The following is a 21,921-nucleotide window of genomic DNA, read 5'->3' on the forward strand; positions in this document are numbered from 1 at the left end:
AATATTTTAATATTATGGTATATGTATATTAGTTTTTATTTTACAGTTATTTTAATTTTATTTTGTTTTTTATGAGTTGTTGAATGATATATCATATCATAAAATACATATACTGAGTTGAAAAATAATATACTAACAAAACTTACAAAATTATTACTAAAAAATGTATATACTATGCTAACAAAATTATATATTACAATTAAAATGTATATATCATGATACAAAATTATATACTACTATTATGTATAATAAGATAGAAACTAAATATTATAAAAAAAATAATATATCAAACCACAAAAATATACACTAGTTGGAAAATAATATACCAACAACTCATAAAATTTTTAAAAAAATCAATATAACTTTAAAATAAAAACTAATTAAACAAAACTAATATATATAAACCATTATATTAAAATTATACGCTTCTAAATAAATAAATAAAATTTTATAAAATAACAATTTAGATAAAATGGTCATATTTTTACAATTTTAAAAATAAAGATAATTATTTTGTGTCATTTACTATAATTTCTAAAAAATTATTATGATGGATGATATACTTTCTATTTGGGTCATCTAAGAGCGTTTGATGGCTTAAAATTGTTCCATGTTCAATCAGACTAGCCTTATATTAGGGTCTTTATTTTTAAATTATAATAGTATAAAGTAACGCTAAGAATGATTTATTTTCTTTCTAAGTTTTGGTTTTCAGTGTCAGTGTGGCTTCTTAATTGAGGATATTAAAAATATGATTTGAGCTTGTAATAAATTAATAATGATGCTTATAGACTAGTCAAAGCACTTTTGGGATTGAAATTTTCTTTTTTTGTATGTCCTCGTATTCCCATTTAAAATGATATTTTATATATTTAATTAATGACATCTTATAAATGTCTTATTTTCATTAATTAGGGACATGAGGACATGTAAAAATGGGATAGAAAATTTGAGCCCACCCTTTAAATAAGTAATAAATTCAGTTTAAGTCTTTTAATTATCATTTGGAATTTGATATATTAGTGAAGAATCACTAAAATGAAAGAAAATCATAACAATCAAATTGTAACTTGTTAACCTCTTTTAAATTGTTCATTTGTATTTTAAAATAGGCTCCTATTATATAATAATCTTGTAATGATAATCAACGTAGCTAAGGATGCTGCCTTTTAATTTTAATATTCCCATTTGAATTTAGATTGTGAAAAATAAAATGAATAAAAAAAACAATAAGACAACGTTTGAATCGCAACAACTGCCTATTTTTCTAAACTAAAAAAAGTCTGTGTGTGTATTTATTATTTGTTCCCAAATTACTACTTGCCAGTAGCCGTATCATTATTTTCTTTTATCTAAAATATTTGGTCATAGCATTCTGGTCTGACCAGTCACCACACCTATTACAACTTATAATAGTATGAGGCTATAAACTGCAACATTGGCACTATACTGAAGTTTGGTGTTGCCGGCAGGGCCCATCTTTTGCTAATTTATAAGAATCGCGTCGCATGGACTAAAATCGTACCACAAAAATGCAGTGCGGTACAATATGGTCAGTTTACACCTATCGTTAGATAGTTTAATAATTAAAGATTATAAACAATTTTGAGAGGAAAATGAAAGTTTTATTTAACATGTTGCCCTAATTAAATGAATTGGAACAAACAAGTTGGACTTTATTTTCAATAAGCTACGTTAAGTTTAAATGTGATAAAAATTAAAAACATATAAAATATATATAGTAATGTAATGCAGTGCGATTTGAACTAGGGGTAGGGGTGAACATTTGACCCGAAAATCTCGCAAACCTGACCCGACCAACCCGAATTTTTGCAAAATCCATCAAATTCGGGTGAAATCCAATCTGAACCCGACATAGTTTGGATCGGGTTCGGATTTTGAAATTAAGGACACATGGGAAACCGAACATAATTAAAAAAAGTTAATTTTAAAAAAACTTAATGTTTTTTTCAAAAAAATTACCAAGACCCAATTTGTAAAAAATCAATATTAACAAACTAACAATAAAGTTAAAAAAAACATGTGAAACTGAAAAGTAAAAAAAAAAATTTTAAAAAATAAAAAAAATGGTATTTTTGAAATTTGTTTACCAATGCCTATTTTTGGCCCAAAACTCAAAAATTTCAAATCGGATTCAGTACCACTTTCTTCCACCAGAAACCCGCAAAATCCAAACTTGATACACCCGAAACCCGACACGTGTGCACCCCTAGTCTGAACCACATTTATAAAATTCAAAACCAAACCCATAATGCACCGCACGGTTTGAAAAAAATGCAATCGGTGTTTTAGTCCACATATTTTGGTGCAGTGTTGGCGGAATGTGCAGTGTGGACATTTTGATGAACAGAGGTTGCCTATAATAATTAAAGAAAGCATTCAAAATGGTAATTTAAGTAAAGAGACAACTAAAAATTATCCTGTTTTTAAATTTGTGCGGTAAAAGACCTAGTATAATTTTCACTATATATTCTCAGCCAATAATTTTTATTGTAGTTTTCTTTTTCTTTTTCTTTTTCTGATTAGTTTAAAGAGAAGAAAATCTACTAACTTATCCTCTTTGGAAAATTATATGTGGATTTTACATAGGCTGAAATCCCAGTCCCAGGGCTCTGCCTGATTGAATCAAATTTCTATAGAGGGGAGAATAAGGTGGCTAAACCTTGATCAACTGTCAGCTGAAGTTTATCATAGGACATCAAGGTTTTCTGGTCACACTTGTAAGTTCCTTTACCTCTGGCCAAAACCTCACCATCTGAATCTATAATCCCTTCCTTTGTAGGGTCTTCTGTACGCGAACCGGGTTCCAAGACGAATGATTTCACCTGTAGTTCATTGTAAACAATTAGAGATTATGACAGTAGAGACCTTATTTCTTTTGCAGTTCAAGGAAAGAAAAAAAAAGGGTTCTAAACTAGGTGGCTATCAATTTCATGAACTTGTTACCTTGAAGTACATAACGTAAGGTGAATTGACATGGTTTCCATTATTCAGTTTGGTCATCAATGAGAGCAAGGGTAGTTTCGGGCATTCCCTCATAACTATCACGTCTATATAGCCATCTGAAAACTGTATAAAACAATTATAAGGTTTCATTTAAACTTTATAATCATCCAAGCTGAAGATAATTACGAAATTCATTTGAAAAAGGGAAAAGGTTTGAAAGTCATAGATGAAGTCCGGACCTTGGCCTGAGGAGCTGCCATTGTGTCTTCACTCCCCCAAGGAACATTGTGAAGCCAGACTGAAACAAATGGTCCATTAATGGTTCTCCAGTCTGAAATCCCCGAGAGAAAATCGGGTCCTTGGTAGCCATGCCCGTGGACCTCCATGGTTGTCGCTTCACTTGGACCACAAACGATGTTCTTACAACTAGTAAGTTCACTCTTATCACCAGTAGGCTCTCCATAGGCTTCAAAGCCAGGTGCCGGCACAAAAGAAATACGTCCATTATATTGCCTTAAACTTAAAATCCGCTGAAGAGCCTGTGGAATGAAATTGTATTAGAATAGTTTGATTCAGCTATTGAACTCAAGTAATGTGAAGACATCTGATATTAAGAACTTAATTTGGTGTAATGATATGTGAAAAAAAAATACAATTCCAATTTAACAAAATAAGTAGTTATTTTGTTCAAGATTCAGACGATCGAAAGATTAAGGTTAGTTTGCCCTCAATGCTAGTAGTTTTTGATAATGGACTAGCAGTCAAGGCAGTCATCACAGTAAAAATGGTTCACACTGATAGAAAAGAATATTAAAACATACATAGAAGTCAAGACGAGCGCTTCCCATCCACCGATACTTTTCAGATTCAATGTCAATATCAGCTATCAGACCTGATATGAAACAAAAAAACATGATTACAGCCAACGGTCGTTTTGAACCAGAATTTTTTATAAGAATCATGCCAGTACAATAGCCTAGTTCAATACAGCAACAATGGTAATTTAGGCTTACCCCAAGCAAGCATCAGTACACTAAAAAATTTGGTCTCTCCTTGCAATATAGTAGTTACATCCAGCGAACGCTTATGGCCTATAGTAGTTAAATCATTAACCTTTCTTTCAAGAGAACAATTTTCCACAAGAATGAACCAAAGTAATTAGCATAAACAGATCAAAAAAGTACGGTCATACACTGTACTAACCTCGAATTATGGCAAGAACAGCGTTAGATACTGCACATGGATAACCCACCGAATCGAGAAGAGATTTTGCCATACCATTTCCAGTACCTAAATATAAAAAATTACAAATTAGTACAACACTAATTTCCACTAAAGAAACAGTCTTTTGAAGAAAGAAAAAATTAGCCAACCATGAACCATTTTCTTAAATAAAATTCTGTGTGCGAGAGTAGAAAAACAATGAACCTGCTGGAACTACTCCAATAGGCATCTTTATTGCAGTGTCCCAATCTTCCCTTTCAAGTAGTCCATTTACTACCTACTAAAATGCGCAACACTAGTAAGAACAAGAATGCATTGTAGTTAAATAGCCACGTTTAAGACACGAGGGAATAGACAAGAGGTGCTCGAAAAAAAATGTCTTTCATCAAGGCAATGTGAATGAAGTACTAAATGTTAATGGAGAACAGAACCTTAACATATACAATAGTATAAAAGAAGTTCTAACATAATAAGAGCTGGTTATCACAAGCAATTCTTCTAGTTACTTTGACAATTGCATAAAAGACTTTCTTATATATAAAATTTCTGCAATAGAAACATAATGACATCCATGTGTTCACTGATTCTTAGTAACTAACCTCTACTAGAACGCCGTCCCCGCTAACACAAACGATGCCATCATACTTCGGAAGATCTAATGTTCTAGCCACTTCTTTGGCATGCAATTGATGTTGAGTTTCTGCATATTTGATCAAGAAAAAAATCAAACACAAATGGTGGAAAATGAATTCTAAATTCCAAAGTCAATTAGAAAGTTGACTGTTTAATGAGTAAATCCCAACCTTGCAATGTAAACTGGACATCAGCATCCTCAAGAAGAGGTCTCACTTCATCAAGATATATCTTTGAAGCGGATTTGCTTCCACCAAATGGATTCACAAACACAAGCACTCTCCTAGGTCGGCCTGTCACCATTTCCATCAATCCCATCAACTTTTTTTTTCTTTCTTTCGAATCGAAAGAAACAAATAATTCTAAAAAATTCGAATTCGAACAAGAACTTCGTGTTCTTAATCCTATAAAAGCTATAAAAATCGACTGTTGAAAAACACTGATAAACTAATCCACTGTTATAAACACTGAAAAACACTGTTATAAACGAAACAGCGAATCATAAGTTGTGGAATTTCATTAAAAAAACAAAAGTTGATAATGCAATAGTTCATTATTAGCATTGATATTCCCAATAAACTAATCAAGCGAACCCCAAATGTTCAGACTTCTCCAGATTTCTTCAATTTTACCACACTTTCCCGATGACCAAACAACATGGAAAGCCGAACCAAAAAAAGAAAAGAATATATATAAAGAGAAATTACCGAGAGAATCGATGTATTGACGAAGTTTCTGGCAGAAGAGCCTCTGAGAGTCCTGAGACAAAAACTCGAACACGAAGTTGGTCCTCACCAGAGCTCCCCTGCTTCCGGAACAGCAGATTCTGTCCCCTGTTTCAATGAGGGCTCTGATCTTGATCTTCGGACCATCCGTTGCAAACCCGAGAACCTCCTTCTCCACGGTCAAACGCCGTTGACCAGCCTCCGACCACAGGAGAAAGCCGTCAGCGGATAACGTTAACGGCGTAACGGAGCCATTTACGATGACGCTGTCGGAGAAAATGGGTTGGTGGGGCGAGGTGTCTGGTTGGTCCATGGTTTGGTGGATTTGGAAGAGTGACCCTCGGCTCGAGTTTATGCGGAGAAACCGACTGGCTTCAGTTACGAAACTGGGAAAGATCCGGGTTTTGTGACCGAACTGGAATCTTAATAGTGGTAAAAGTCTCACGCTAGCTAGCTTCCTCTGTTGATAAAGGCTTCGTTTTTCAGTTTGGTTTTTACTTTCTGGCTCTACTCGCCAACGTTATCTTTGGCGGCTGTTAACGTTACTCTTGCTGATCTTTTTAATGGGGATTTTTATGCTATTATCTTGGAAAAAAACTAAGAGATTATAATATTTTAATTTGTATGGAAAATTTTATTAAAAATAAAATAAAATATGAAAAACATAATTGTTAACTAATTAAATATAAAAATTTTGATTAAAAGTAAAATTAAGACATAAATTAATTTTTTTATATAAAAATATGAGAAACTAAATTAAGTAAAAAAATTTAGAAAATGACTTATAATAATTTTTTTTTTTAAAAAACATATTTTTACAAATTTTATTAAAAAATTTATATAAAATGTAATTTCTTATCAAATTAACATTACTACTAACACCAGTTTACTTTTTGTATGAACAAAATATCTTTATTTTAATCAGAGTTATACTATTTTATACTCTGAAAAATTAGCTAAATAACAATTATAATTCTATTTTTTTTTAAAATTCCACATCAACGTTGTGATTGCTAAAATTGTAGGGGAAATTTCCTAATCTTCCTTTAAAAAAAACTTATTAATAAGATTTTAATGGTATTTCCTTTAAATTATTATAATTAATTATTTAATATAAATAAATACCATTTAGTTATAATTCAATTAAAGACTATTTTAGATTTTCTTAAATAAAAAAATCGACCTAAAATTAGGTGAGAAGTTATCTCTGATTTATTTTGACAATCAAATGTTTTTTGTAGAATTTTTATTATTTGACACTTAACTAAAACTTAGAGATATAAAATTGTACAAACACTTTTAATTATTTAATACTATATTTCTTTCTTAATTGTGGTCGAAGCGAAGGCGTAGTTTTCTTTTATTTTTGCTGAAAAACGTGTTCCTTAAGTTTAGCTTAAAAAAATGAGAGAAATAGACTTGTCACCATACAAAACTTAGAAAACAGACATGTAAAGTTATTGCATTCAATTAATTGCGTATTTTCGGCAATAAAAATAAGGGAAATTGGTGAAAATAGTATTTTTTTTTTTTTTTTTTAGTGATTTTGCACTCTGGCCTATGTTTGATAATTTTTTACAAAATGACCTATGTCTAAAATTGACCAGTTGTCAAAAAATTTCGACCAGTTGTCTAAATTTTTCGACCAGCTGTCAAAATTTTCGACCACCTGTCTAAATTTTTCGACCACCTGTCTAAATTTTCGACTACCTGTCTAAATTATGAGAGGTCATTTTGCAAAGAATTATTAAAAATAGGCTAAAATGCAAAATGACTTAAAAAAATAGGCCATTTTGCCAAGAAATCCTAAAAATAAAGATATTTTTTTTTACTTAATTTTAGGCAGCTTTTTCTTTAATTCTGAAAAATACTATTTATAATATAGATATGTATGGACACCTGTGGCATTGACTCAAATGCAGATATGTATACTGTATAGTACCATATCTTTAAATGTATCATTAATTATTGAGAGATGTTATGAGGGAATGTCATTTTTTTCCTCCTATAATGGGCGCAAACTTTTGTTATTTTTGTATCATTTATGCCATCAAGTTATGTTTAATTTACGGTTGTATTTATGATAATAATAATAATTAAAAAAAACCTTAATTTCATGTTTTTTCAACACTAATCAATTATTCATTGTATTCTTACAAAATAATAATAATAATAAGGGATATTTGTGAGAAAAGTACTCATTTTTTTATGATTGTAAGTACCAAATTTTTTTTTTAGTGGCGAAAATACTTTCTGTCCAAGTTTTAATGCACTTTAGTACAACTATCAATTTTCATCGTTAAATCCGATTGTAACATGTCCAGCAAAAGGACACAATTAAAGGGATATTTATGGTGAAAGTACTCAATTTAAGAGATATTTGCGATAAAAATACTTAAGTTATAAGTAAATATCATGCTATGGTAACGGACTTAACGAATGAAACAAACAGCTACACTGAACTGCACCAAAATATGGATGTAATGTACTTTCGCTGCCAAAAAAATAATTTATGTATTTAAGTGTTACAAACACGATAATTTTAGTATTTTCGCCGCAAATATACCCAATAATAATCATTACTTATAGAACATTTGGACTAGGGTTGAGTATCAATGATGTTGGCTAGCTTCATACACTTGTCCAGGATTTTTCATTCTCAGGAGTGTGAACACCATTGTTAGTTTTGATTTAAAAGATATGCTTTGTCCATATGCTATTATATTATTGGCTGAGTTGCCTTTACCTTTGTAATTATTCACTTCTTTATAATGAAGTTATTACAACGTTTAGACCTTTGTAAGAAAATGATGTTTTTTCACTTCTAAGAAAGCTGAATCTTAGAGTAGTGATGCAAATGAGGCAAGGAATTAGCAGGGAGTGCTTCCTGTCCTCATCCCCACATATAATTTTAATTTGTCTCTGTCCCATTCTTGCTTATTTTCTGTCGGGAACGGGATGAGAAATCTCCTACTAGGGCGGAGAATTCTCACGAGGAACCCATTTATTTAAAAAAATCAATTTTATATTAGAATTTTAAAATAAAAAAATAAATTATATGTAAATTAAAATATTACACGATATTTGTGATTTAAAATACTAAACATTATCCCAAATAAAATTTAAAATATTAAAAAAGTTACTAATATACTACAATAACACACAAAAAAAAATATAAAATACATATAAAATATTACATAAAAATATAATAATTTAAACGGGGCCCCGTCGGCCTCATTTAACATTCGAGAATTGAAAATTATCCCCATCCCTGCTCCGCTCCCCATTTAGATGGGGATTTCGCACCCCATTAGGGGTGGGTCTTCGCGGGACCCCGTCCTGATGGGAAAAATGTGCATATTGAGACGTGTTGTTAATTTTACCAATTTTAATTATTGTATGGGAAAAATAAACATAGTATCTACATTTATGGGGGAAAAAATAAGGGTAAATATAATTTTGGATCTTGTGTTTTGCAAAAGTTACTGATCGGCTCTTGTATTTTGTTAAATGACAATTCAGACCCTACGTTTTGCAAAATAGAATAAAAGAGCACCTTATACATAGTTTTGGTAAAAAAAAAATTCAATTATAAGATCAATTCTCGGATCGTTAGTGTAACGTCTCAAATTTCCTAATAAGGCTTAGGGCCTTGATTAAGGGGTCAGGATGACAAATTATGAAATAATGTGATTATATGATATTTACGTGTATCATTATGTGATTATGTGAGTTATATTATAATATGACATAATATGCATGTATAGGGAGCAAGTCGCAGCCTGCATCCTGAAGCCCAGCCAGAGGGTTGTCTGTTTGGGAGGCGCACCGCGACCCCCAGGGCTAAGATGCGGCCCGCCTGTGCAGTTTTGGCCAGGTTAGGTTTATAGTCGTGGGAACTTAAACTTAAGGGCTCGGGATCGATCCCACTACTTGGTTTGGTAGAATTAGACGTCCTGGAGGCTAAGACTCGATCCGAAAGTATTTATTTACTTGTTTTTTATGGGATTCTATATTATGGTTGTGACTAGGTTATCGTTAAGGGTTTGGAACCAAGTTCGTGCTCGATGGTCGTTTATTGGTAACCTATGCTTGGACCAAAGGTGAGAAAACTGCACCCAGTATGTGATGCATGTGATTATGGCATGGCATGAATGTTGAATATGGAATTGATCAGAGCTTGAGTCTCTATAAATGCACATGATTATGATTATGCTTGTGATTGTTGATTAAGCATACTGAGTACCTTATATCTGGATATTTGACATATGATATATGCTTGTTTGCATTAGTCAAGAGCGGCAATAGCGCATTGAGCGCTAATCGATATGATTAGATCTAATCAACAGAGCATTATACGCTTGTCCGACCCTATGGTCGAAGAAAACTAAAGCGCTTGGCTAGTTACTCATAATCAGGGCTAAAAGGCCCATGTGACTTGATGGTCACATGGCTTATGGCACAAGTCCCCATAATGACTTCATAGTCATCTATTTAGGGCACAAGACCCCAGAATGACTTCACAGTCATCTATTAAGGGCACAGGACCCCAGAATGACTCCACAATCATCTATTTAGGACAAATGACCCCAAGTTGACCCCATAGTCATCTGATTAGAACTACAAGCCCCATAATGATTCCATAATTAATTGCCTACATGCATGAATAGGGTTATTGTTGTTAGGCATGCTTATTATGATTTGGTGACGTGTTATTAACTGCTTATGATCATGTTTAAGTTTTGCTGCTGAGCCTCGGCTCACGGATGCTATGTGGTGTAGGTAAAGGTAAAATAAAGTTGGACCATCCTTAAGTTAGAGAACTTAGGTGACAATGTGTACATATGCGGCTGCTCGACCACCACGGCCGAGGGTTTAAAAAGGAACTAGGGTCAAACCCTGTTTTGCCGCTTAGGTTGGCAAGTTGTGACTTTTTTATTGTAATTAACCTTTCAAATGTATCTTGGGATCTTATGTATACAGTAAATTTAGTGAAACGTTTGTATCTTTGACCAAATTTTTTAACCCTAAACCATTAATCGCACTTAGTTACACAATTATGGTCAAATGACTCGTTTAACAAGTTTAGTACTATTTAAAATACACAATGTAACAGTCCCTGTGTAGTAGGGCGTTACAGTTAGCGATGCAATGAGTTGAGAAAAGCAAGAAAAGTGGTCGAGGAGCTGAGAATGAAAGACTATATTGGAATTTTTTTTTACCAAGATTGGGTATAAGGTACTGTTTTGTTTCATTTTGTAAAACACAGGTTCCAAAATGGTATTTACCCAAAAAAATAATTATATAAAATATAGTAATTTAAAAAAAAAAAGTTTAAAATATGAGAATACCATAAAATATAATATATTTATTGCCATAAATCAAATAACAAAAAAGTTATCTATCTCATAATCATTTTATTTTTTCTTCCTCTTTCCTCCCCCATTTGATTCTCTCTTCTTAGTCCTCGTCGGTAATGCAACCTCTGCCCCCTTCCCTCGACGCGCGACACACCTCTGCCTTCTATGGTTCTTCTTCTTCAGACCCTGTTTAGTTCTTATTCTTGTTCGAGTAAATGGCGACTAAAATACCCAATGTTTTAAAAAAATTACACTTTCATACACAATCATTTTTTTGGCAGTAAAATACTAATGTATTCAAAATGCTGCACTTTTATACTCAATCTTTTTTTTTGCAGTAAATGTTGTACTTTTATACCTATTTTTTATTATATTGATAAATAATAAGATAATGAAGGAAAAATATAGGATTTTAATTATTTTTAAAATTTTAATTTATTTTCTCTTTATTATTCTTTCTCAAAATAACTATTTAAAATTAAATATTAATAGTCTTTTATTAAAATTAATAAAAATGATTTAAAATAATTAAAAAAATTTATATTTTCATCAATTTAAAATATAAGTTTTTTTTTTAAAGTAAAGGAAAATTATAAGTTTATTTATTTTGATTAATTTGACTAATCTTACTTTTTGTTATTATTTTGAAAGTGAGAATAATTTAAAATTTTAAAAATAACTAAAATCCTATATTTTTCTTTTACTTTCTTATTATTTCTCAAAATAATTTTAAAAAGTAAGTATAAAAGTGCAACATTTTAAAAACAGTAGGTATATTTATTGCAAAAAAAGTTTTTATATAAAAATGTAATATTTTGAAGATATTGAGTATATTTACCGCAAAAAAAAAAGTGGATATAAAAGTGCAACATTTTGAAAATATTGGGTATTTTAGTCGTCATTTGATCTTCTTGATCTTTTTTTTTTTTTTTTTTTTTTCAGATATGATTTTTCATTTAAAATCTAATTTTTTGTTAAGACCTAACTGTAACAAGTTACCATCATAATATGTTTAGACTTTTCTTGGCGACTACATTTTTTTTTTAGATTCGATTTTTTTTTTCAAGCCTAACTGTAACTAATTACGACAAGAATCAATTTATATATATATATATTTTTTTTAGATTTGATCTTTTTTTTTACACCTGGTGATGCAATTTTTTTTTCATACCTAAGTGTACCAATTAAGATAACAATGAATTTAGATTTTTTGTTTAGATCTGAATTTTTTTCACACTTGGTTAAGTAACCAATTACTGTCATAATTTTTTTCATATCTGTTTTTCTTTTTTCAGACCTGATCAAGTAACCAATTACCATCACATTACTAAAAAATAATATTATTTTGATGGTGGTAATCGGTTATTACCACACACATTTAAAAAAAGAAAACTTGATAAAAAAAAAACATATTTCATATAGTTTCCTTTAAATCATTTGTAAGGTTTCCTCGTTGGAATTGGTATAAAAGACCAGCCAACAAATTTCTTGTATGATTTCCTTGCTAAAATTGCTATAAATAACGAGTCAATAATCTTTTGTATCATTTCAATGAAACTACTGTACATCGATAGTATTTTTGAAAAAAAAAACATATGAAAGATAAAAAAATCATAAAAAATATATTTATAAAAAAATCCCTATTTTTTTAAAGAGGAAATTATAGATTTAATGGCTTTTTATAAAAATTTATGCAAAAAATATAACTATTTTTTTTTCAAAAAAAATTTATTTTATGGCTTTTTTTTTTATTAAAAATGCTTAAATTATGAGTTTTTTCTCCATACTTTTGAATAAATTGGTGATTAAACCTTAGTTTTGTTATTAATTAATTTTTTTTAATTTGGAGGTTAATTTTGTCATTTAATTTTGTTTTTTTACTTATTTTTTAAATCTGATTGACTTATAATATATTTTTATTATTTCAAATCTTTTTCTAATTGTTATTTTTATAAAACTAAATTGTTTTTATTAAAATCATATTATATAACTATTTTTATATTAAAATTTACTGTAACTGTTATGCAATATTTTTTTTTGGTAATATAAATTGTTTTTAATAGTTTTTTTTATTTATTTTATGTATTTTCTTTCTTTTTAGACTTTTCTTGTATGTTTTTTTTTTTTTAAAAAATTTGAGAAAGTTAACTAATTACTTAATTGATAATTTTTCACGTTTCAATTCTGATTTTTTTTTTCTAGATCTAGGTTAAATACTATTGTTATCCCCATTTTCCTGTCAGGGTTTTGGGCCCTCGCCCCGGCCCGCGGTCAGAGGGACCGGTTCGGTATTTGAGCCTGGTCCGAGGACTACGGACTGGGCCTGTGTAGAAGGGTCCGGGACGTTCCTCCGGGTTCATGTTCAGCTTGAACGGTCCCGGCACTGTCCGGAGTGCCCCGGACCATCGCGGCCATCGCGTCCCTGTCCCGGGCCCGGAATGGTCCGGGCCCGAAGTAAACGAAGCGGGCCAAAGGTAAACGAACCTGGGCCGTTTCATCCCCAGGCTACGGGTCAGGCGTCCAGGACACTGAAACCGCCTCATTTCGCGTGGGCATTGTCCCCCCACTTTTCACCTGCAGAAAGGGTCACCTTGGGATTATCTGCTGGCGTGTCAGGACTGCGCAGCCAAGTATTCTGACCGGTCTTGTCCCCTGAATCGGCCTCGTGATTCGGAGTGGTCAGAGCCAAAGTGCCGTTTTGTCGGGAGAATGCTTGCGCCTCAGGGCAACTACTTGGGCCTGAGCTGGTTTGGGTTTGGTGTACTGTATATCTTTTTAGCGTGGGCCTCCACTAGGAAGGCCCCTTGTATACATTCCCCAGATGGGTCCGGGTCGGGCCCGGCCCAAACCTGATGTCCCCCTCGACCTATAAATATGAGTTGTAATGCAACGTAGAAAAGGAGGGAGAAGGCAAAAACTCTGCTCAAATACAGTGAAACAACTCCATTGTAAAAGCTTATCCTAACTCTAATACAGACTTATATACAGACTAGTGGACTAAGGCTAGTTAACGCCCCAACCACGTAAAAATCCTGTGTCAATCTTCCATTTTCATTATTATTATCAGTAAACATCCTTCCTTAAGATAGTTGCCGAAAATCTCGGTTAACAACTATCATTATAGGTAACTAATTACTATGAGAGATGCAAAATAATATGGATATCCAATTACCTAGAAAATTTAGAATTATACATATAGCAGAACGTGACAGTAATCAGTTACTTATCTCAAATCTAAAAACAAACATCAAATTTGAAGGAAAAAAACTTGATCTAGTCTTAAAAACAATCATAAAAACTAAAAAAAATATTATTGAAGAAAAAGAAGAAGAAAACTTTATCAAAAAGGAAGAGGAAGAAGCTATAACATGAAGGTAACCTGTTACCTATCGCAGATTTGAAGATGGAAAAAAATCCCCAAAAAAAAACAAATTAGATTTAATATGTTACACAAGAAGAAGAAATCATATTTGCAATAATACGAGTAATCGTTCACTTAAAAATCTTAAAAATTTAGACAGGTTTGTGGTTACTTTCCAAATATGAGGAAAAAAAAATTTGATTTGCAAAAAAAAAAAATAATGAAGATTGTAGCGGCAGCTGAAGAAGAAAAAGGAGTTGTGAATGTTAGAAGAAGAAGAAGATGAAGAAGAAAGAGTTGTAGATGAACGTCGTTGAAGGGTGGTGATTGTTGTCGCCAAAGCTTAGTCGAAGGTTGGTCGGTGGTCATCGAGAAGTGCCAAGGTAAACATAAAGTGTTCAATCCAATTTGCGAATCTTTTTCTTATTAAACTTTGTGTTTGGAAGATTTGCTTCCTATTTTGTTAGTTGCATTGTTTTTCCATAAATTTTGAGCTTTTGATGAATTTATTCCATAATTTAAAAAAAAAGTAACTTCCCCGTGTTTTTGCAAAATGTTGGCATAAAAACCATAAAAATAAAAATCCCCCATTTTTAAATAACTAAAAATTATATTTTATATGGGTTTTTTAATAAAGTTTTAAAAAATATAACTTTTTTTTTTACAAGTATTATTTTATAGCTTTTTAAAACTTGTATTATTTTTTATGAGATTTGTTTCCCATATTTTTGTAAAAAAATTATTATTATGCCATATTTTTGTAAAAAATCATTATTATGCCATATTTTTTTTCTCATAATCTGATTTTTTTTAATTAAATTTGTCCATACAAACCAAAAAAAAGTTTAATTACCATATTTTTGCATATTAATGGCTAAAAAACCATATTTACGAAAAAACCTCTTTAAATAATTCCAAACCATAAATATGCTATTGTTTATATTTGGGCCACAGTTAACAACAATTGTGGGCTTAGGTCTCGAATAAGAGGATTAGACACGACCACTGAAAGCCCATTTAAGAAAGGACTCGTTTTTAGTTGATGTCGTTCTCTGCGATTCGGCACACACAAGACTCAGTAGAGCAACAATGGAAAAAGAGGTCGAACGGCAACAGATTCCGGCCGCTTCGTCGCGAAACCTCCACATAAAGAAGAGGGTTCTCAAGAATAAAGCTCTTGCCATAAGCTTCGATGAGAAGGATCTCAGGTACTACCTGTACAATCCCCTTTTTCTATTACCACAAAAAACTTAGCTCTATTACAGCGAATCCGATGAAACTGGAACCTTACTTTTTTGATTCGGGTTTTCTCCATGTCTGCGTGTTTGGAGACGTTACTTTAATTTTTTTGGGTCTATTTTTGTGTGTTTAACTTGGGGTTTTGGTCTGAGAAGGAACTACGTGACAGGGTTTCAGAAGAGGAAGAAGAAGAGAAGAAAGCTTGCCCTACAACAGCAAGACGAGGCACTAAGGCGAAAGCGTATTGAAGCCCGCAAGAAGGTTTAGACTTTATACATTCATATTCGCTCCTTTTGGTTCTCTTTTTCTCTACCCACATATGCATATATTTCGATGCTGCAAATTTGGTTATCACTTGAACGTAGTGTAATGGAGTAACTAAACAATACCATGTTACTTGGACAACCTTCCCCATTTGTTTTTATTTTGTGGACGTTTAAATTTCGTTTATTCTGGAGCTTAGAGGGAAGAGCTTAAAAATGAAATCTTTCGATTCAATCCTTGATTTCATTATCCATGATTGAATAGAAAACTTAGTACTGACAGTTACTTGAATGTGATAAACCATTTATTCACCCGACTCAATTTTCATTTTTCGTGGGTGATTTATGCATTTTGAATGTTCCAAACAAAGTCTTGTATGTTCTGCAAGAATAACTGTTTGCTTTTAGCTCATTAATTTATAAGAAAGCTATACACGAGGGGGAGTTGAGTAATTATGTTTATGGTTTACTCCCATGAGGTTTCAGGTTCGATTTCTTTTGGGGAGCACCTGTCATTCTAGCGTTTTATGTTTTCCAAATTTTGTAAGGTTAATTGAGAGGAAAGGATAGAAAAAGAGAGTTGCAAGCAGTTTTATCAAGAGACCTGCAACAGTAGCATCATTGTTGAAATCACCATGGCTTCATCATTAAGTTTAGCTCTTTAGTTGTAAGAAAGATTGATTACAGGCTTTGGATGGCAGAAAAGAGAGAAAAAAGAAAGGTTCTTTGAATTATTTCTTGAACATGATTTCATCTACATGGTGAACTGGTAAAAGCTTAATAGTAGAAGAATGATATGTAGGTTGGCTGTCCATAGTTTTATATTGTCTCAACTTACGGGTACAACACTTGTTTATTTTGCCAAGAAACTACATTGAAAGTTGTCAAAAATGAATTGATAAGAGCTTGTTTTGATTTTTTTTTCATTATTGGATTTTTAAGTTAAAATAAGAATAATTTTTTTAGAACATTAAAAGTATAAGAGCATAGATTCGTTCATTTTTATTTTAAATATCAATTTTTGTTCTTGTTTCTATAAACTAGTAATGAAATAAAGTTTACCAACCAGGTGTCTTTAATATGTTTATATATAATATTTATTCACGTTTATTTTTAATTTGTTTAAATAAGAAGTTGGAAAGGAATTTGAGCAAAGCCCTAAGAGCCAGAGTTATGACATTTCCTCTATATCAGGCAGCCAGCATTACAACTTTCATGTTGTCGAGGCATCTGGTACTTAGAAAAAAAAAATATTAAGTAGATTTAGAAGATACAAGGAAAGTAGAGCGTGGGACACAGAAGTTTATGACAGATTAAGCTGTGAATGTTAGAGTAATATTAAGTAGATTCAAGGAAAGCAGAGCGTGGGACACAGGAAGTTTATGAATGATAAATCTGAATGTTGATCATTTTCAATACCTCACATCTTTTTTTTAGGGTCTCATTATCTATACTGCATTGTGTAATTGCATCCATAATGTGCTCTTGTTTACTTATATTTAGTGTAAAACGAGTGTTCATTTTCTTATGTGTTATGTTGCAGAGGAAGCTAGAAAGAGATTTTGTTTCGTTTGGTGGAGCTCCACCAGTCACAGATTCAGCACCTGATGGCAGCGAGGAGCACAATGAGGAGGAAGAGGATGAGGATAGCGAGCCCATTCCTTCTGTCTCTGGTATTATTATTTACCCAATCCTATGTTTGATACAAGTCTATGTTACAGTGCCAGTATATCATGTGGATACAGTGCCAGTATATCATGTGGATATGCTGGCTGGTTCTTATCGGGTACCTTTGGTTGCCAGCCCAACTTTGTGCTTAATGGGGTACTCTAAGTTTGTCTATGATGACTTGTGATACATTTTGAATTCCGATTGGTAAATCATTCAGGATTGGAATCAGAAGATACAAAAGACTAATGTCGTTATACTATCAGTAAAATGCCAAAGGGACAAATAAACTTTTTCTTCTGAACATCACATTATCTGAAAACCAGTTTTACTAAAATTGAAACTGGCACTATTCATTTGAAAGAAAATGTTCGGAATTTACCTTAGGATCACATCATGACTTCACGTGGCTAAACCATATATATGAAAACAAGCCAAATCTGCCAGTACTGAGTGCATCAAGAACTGTTCATTCTTTTTTGTTTCTTTCTCCAATTACAAATGCATCTGTTTAAAGTATCATCTATGTTTTAATGCACAAGATTTTGGCCTAACTGAATACTGATTTTGTACCTTATTGTTTGAAGGTACAACAATCTACGACAACGGCGATCTTCAAGTTTCAGTGACAACAAGCGAAATCACTCGCGAGGAAGATATCATTCCGAGTGTAAAGATAGAAAGACCATTAGTGCAGCCGATTGCAGCTAGTCAAAAGCACAAGGTGCCTGTGACAAAGAAGAAACCGATGAAGAGAGTTGTAAGACACAAATCAAAGTCCAAGTCCAAGTCCGAAAAGAGAGGTGACAAAACTAAGGGAAGCAAAAGAAAAAAAAGCAAGAATGGGCGGTAGCTGTGGAGGAACTTCCACATGGTTTTGTTTATTGGATTGGTTATAGCTTCTGGCAGTGCCTCCCTCATACAGTTCTTAAATGTGTGTGGCTGCAGTTCACGCAGTGGTAGCTATCCAAAGACAAGTAATTTTAGTTCATGTTTTGTATGGTTAAACTTGAACTATAGTTTTAATTTTTTTCTTAGAGAGATTGAAATCGAACTATAGTTTTAGTTGATGATATAATGGAGCAATAGTGTGGATTTGTTCAACTCGTATGTCACATCCATTTCAGAGACATGTGTCATGACTATATACAAACAACACATATGGGGTCCTCACTAAAATACACCGTACAGAATTTTCTTCGTGTTATTGCTTATCGGAATATCTTGGATTCGCTTTGAAATATGTGCTCATATATTACAATTATTGCATCTCTTTTTTCTTCTTTTTCCCCCACAAATCGATTTTATCATTATATCAAATTTTACGCTAATTTTCATTGATTAGTACTTGAGGGTGATTTGTTAATGACCCTTTTATAAAACATTATCCTTAGGAGTTATATATTAATTCAAATAAGGTATTACCTACCAACCATATGTTAAGGTATTGAATATTTGTTTGTGAGTAATGATATGTGCACTAAAATTATGTACTAAAGCATTACACTATCTGACGTGTTAGTTTTTTTTAATCAATATATTTATTTTATACGATTTTTTTTGGGTTTATGTCTTTTTAGATCTTGTGTTTTAGTTCATTACCTGTTTGAACCCTGTGTTTTAAAAAGCAACTTTTTGGACCTAGTGTTTTCTAAAATAGTTCAAATAGACTCCTAAACTCAATTTTGATCAAAATTTTTTGAACTAAAATTACAAATAATTCATCAAACAAACAACTCAGAAATAAATACAGTCATTTTGCTTAAGAACTGTGTTGTTATATTCAATTTTTTGTTCATCAAAATCAGGTTTATGGGCCTATTTGAATCATTTTACAAAACACAGCGTCCAAAAAATAATTTATCAAAACACAACTTTTAAAAAAAAAAAAAAAATAGTATCACATCAATTGGTGTAATGTTTTGGTGCATAATCTTAGTGTGCATATCTTTATTGTGATTTTAGGTTAAAAATAGTTATCTTACATTGTTTGGCTTTAAATGGAATATGTGATAATGTAAAACATAATCCAATATGTATCGTGATCATGATCATGATCATGAACAAGTGAGTACAAGTACTGGTGGTTGCCCTAGCCGTATGTACTGAGCAAATAGACAAAATTAATTTGATACTATTTGCACCGGTAAGGAGGGAAGGAATGATTACATATATACAAATTTGATAAATGTAACACACGTGGTCTCTGTCTGTGGGACCTCTAATATATTTATTCCTTTTCCTCTTTTGTGCTTTAGTGTTGGACTGCACCACTTCTTGTCCATATAACCATTTTATTTTATTTCTTATTTTTTTTTTTATAAAAAAATACTCTAACTCATCAACACCAAAAGAAATAATAATTATTGAGAATCTTAGCCAAAGCGCACGGTACAATATTCATATAATAAGATAAGATTTGATAGTATTAAAGAACTTAGACACAAACTAGAGAAAGAGATATTGGAGATAGGATAAAAAGATCTGTTGTCTCTAAATTTTAAAAGGTTTATATTTTTTTTGGATTCTGTGTTTTGACAAATTATTTTTTGGATTTTATGTATTATAAAAGAGTTAAAATAGAATCCTAAACGCAATTTTAATGAAGAGAAAATTGAATATAACAATACAATTTTTAAGCAGAATGATTTTATTTTTATTCTGAATTATTAGTTTGGTAAATTATTTGTGATTTTAGTTGAAAAAACATTGACCAAAATCGGATTTAGGGTTCTATTTTAACTATTTTACAAAACATAAGGTCCAAAAAATATTTTATCAAAACACAGATTCCAAACAAATAATGAGACAAAACACATAATTAAAAAATATATAAACCCAATTTTAAATCTCTTTCATATCCCATCAATTATTTTAAGACAACTAATTTATTTAATATATATTTAAATTATCTACAATTTTTTTTTCTAATTATATTAATACTATAAGTAAATAATGTATCTTAAATAATTAGTAAGACAGGACAGACAACGTATATTTTTTCATAATATAAGCCCAAAACTAATCATATAGGGTTGCGGCGTCTTTCCTGTGGTAGTTGACAGCTCTCACATAAATACATAAATACACAGTTTTGGGCTCATGTCGTTTTCTTTTTGCCCTAGTATTCTATTTATTTTGCCTTTTCAGTCTTTTCAACTATCATACTTGAGAGGATTATGGACTTAACTCTCAAAATCTCTTTGAAATTATTATTTTTTCGAAGAAAAGAAGAAGATAATGAGGAAAAGGTCGAATTGAATTTTGATTCCCTACTTTGAATTTGACCATTTTTTTTAAAAACAAAAAAATCGGGTGAATAAATAAAAAAAATTTCAAATCGAACGGTTGCTATTCACTATGGACAATTTGAAATTGTGGACACACAAACACAAGAATAAAGACTTGTTTGGCTAAGTTTAAGATTTTAATTTTTACCATATCTAAAAGTACTTTCCTAAGAAGTCACAATTTTTACCTTTTCCAAAATAGCTTATCAAAAAGTTTTTTTTTTTTTAAATTGAAAATTTAATTCTTTACCTTTTGTAACATTTAGGTCTCAAAATTTAATTTTATATTAGTTATATCCCTAATCTCTTCAAATCTTATCATTTAGCTAGGTCCTTAAATATTATTTTTATTTCAAAATACAAAAATAAAATATAAAAAAAGATTAATCAATCTTAAAAAAAATTAGACCACTTAATTTATGACAATACTAAATATGACATTGAAAAAAAAAATTCATGACATTTTGAAAAATATTTAATGATTTTATAAATTAAACTAATTTTTCATTAAACTAATTAATTTTTTTTTAAAATGTATGAAATAAAAAAGCATAAACATAATAAAAAATTAATAACATCAAAATAATTAAGATAATATAATTATTAATATTAATTATAAAATACCAATGTAAGTAATAATATTATTTTAACAAAATATTAATTTAATTTTTTAAAAATATTATGAAAATATTTTTTTTTTCAATTTGTCATAGATTAAATTAAATATATAAATATTATAAGAATGATTTACTATTTATTTATATTTATATATTTTTTATGTATTTTAAAAAAAATAATAAAAATGTTTAGAGACTTAAATGATATAACATAAAAATATTGAGATGTAATTAATATAAAATAAAATTTTGAGACTTAAATGATATAAAAAATAAAAGCATGACCGCAGCAAAAAAAAAAACAGTATTACATGCCAAAAGACAACTAAATCATTGAGTGGCCGATACCTTAAAAAACATGATAGATTCCCAAACTTCTATGCAATGGACGGCCTCGATCAGTTTTAGATTACTAGTGACTAACTAGGTTGAACTGATGGGATTTTTTGTTTGTTTGTAAAAAAGAAAAAAAAAAAGAAAAAAGAAACAAAAAAGAAGAAAAACAGTAGTTTGGCCAAAAAAACCGCTAAGTAATGTACTACGAATCCTATCCATGATGTTTCCGAAACGTTAG

General features: G+C 31.0%; 2 protein-coding genes across 3 annotated transcripts; one reads left to right on the forward strand and one right to left on the reverse strand.

Annotated features, from left to right (window-relative positions):
• Positions 1–2,387: 2,387 nt before the first annotated feature.
• Positions 2,388–6,078, reverse strand: LOC133794155 (sphingosine kinase 1-like). Of its 2 annotated transcripts, XM_062231351.1 has the most exons (10): positions 5,532–6,078; positions 4,995–5,117; positions 4,791–4,891; positions 4,396–4,468; positions 4,171–4,257; positions 3,981–4,058; positions 3,789–3,859; positions 3,207–3,506; positions 2,968–3,090; positions 2,388–2,846 (listed from the first exon to the last, which is right to left on the reverse strand). In XM_062231351.1, exons 1-10 carry the CDS (start codon positions 5,860–5,862, stop codon positions 2,655–2,657), a joined length of 1,479 nt encoding a protein of 492 aa, XP_062087335.1. In that variant the 5' UTR covers positions 5,863–6,078; the 3' UTR covers positions 2,388–2,654. The 2 variants fall into 2 exon arrangements, with proteins under 2 accessions (XP_062087335.1, XP_062087336.1); XM_062231352.1 differs by lacking the exons at positions 4,995–5,117; positions 5,532–6,078 and having other exon boundaries at positions 4,396–4,471; positions 4,791–4,893.
• A 9,195-nt stretch (positions 6,079–15,273) lies between these two features.
• LOC133794156 (uncharacterized) lies at positions 15,274–18,647 on the forward strand. Its single transcript, XM_062231353.1, has 4 exons — positions 15,274–15,478; positions 15,665–15,770; positions 17,316–17,445; positions 18,028–18,647. Exons 1-4 carry the CDS (start codon positions 15,360–15,362, stop codon positions 18,291–18,293), a joined length of 621 nt encoding a protein of 206 aa, XP_062087337.1. The 5' UTR covers positions 15,274–15,359; the 3' UTR covers positions 18,294–18,647.
• The last annotated feature ends 3,274 nt before the right edge of the window (positions 18,648–21,921 follow it).

The sequence above is a fragment of the Humulus lupulus genome, chromosome 8, assembly GCF_963169125.1.
Source record: "Humulus lupulus chromosome 8, drHumLupu1.1, whole genome shotgun sequence".
In the NCBI taxonomy this organism is placed as follows: Eukaryota; Viridiplantae; Streptophyta; class Magnoliopsida; order Rosales; family Cannabaceae; genus Humulus; species Humulus lupulus.

What these genes read in the sequence shown, in the direction of transcription:
- LOC133794156 (XM_062231353.1), top strand. Translation starts at nt 15,360, where the DNA reads ATGGAAAAAGAGGTCGAACGGCAACAGATTCCGGCCGCTTCGTCGCGA. An exon ending in GTATTGAAGCCCGCAAGAAG is followed by an intron (nt 15,771 to 17,315) that starts GTTTAGACTTTA and finishes GTTATGTTGCAG; the next exon opens with AGGAAGCTAGAAAGAGATTT. An exon ending in GCCCATTCCTTCTGTCTCTG is followed by an intron (nt 17,446 to 18,027) that starts GTATTATTATTT and finishes TATTGTTTGAAG; the next exon opens with GTACAACAATCTACGACAAC.
- LOC133794155 (XM_062231351.1), bottom strand. Translation starts at nt 5,862, where the DNA reads ATGGACCAACCAGACACCTCGCCCCACCAACCCATTTTCTCCGACAGC. An exon ending in GGGACGGCGTTCTAGTAGAG is followed by an intron (nt 4,469 to 4,790) that starts GTTAGTTACTAA and finishes GCATTTTAGTAG; the next exon opens with GTAGTAAATGGACTACTTGA. An exon ending in TGTTCTTGCCATAATTCGAG is followed by an intron (nt 4,059 to 4,170) that starts GTTAGTACAGTG and finishes TAACTACTATAG; the next exon opens with GCCATAAGCGTTCGCTGGAT.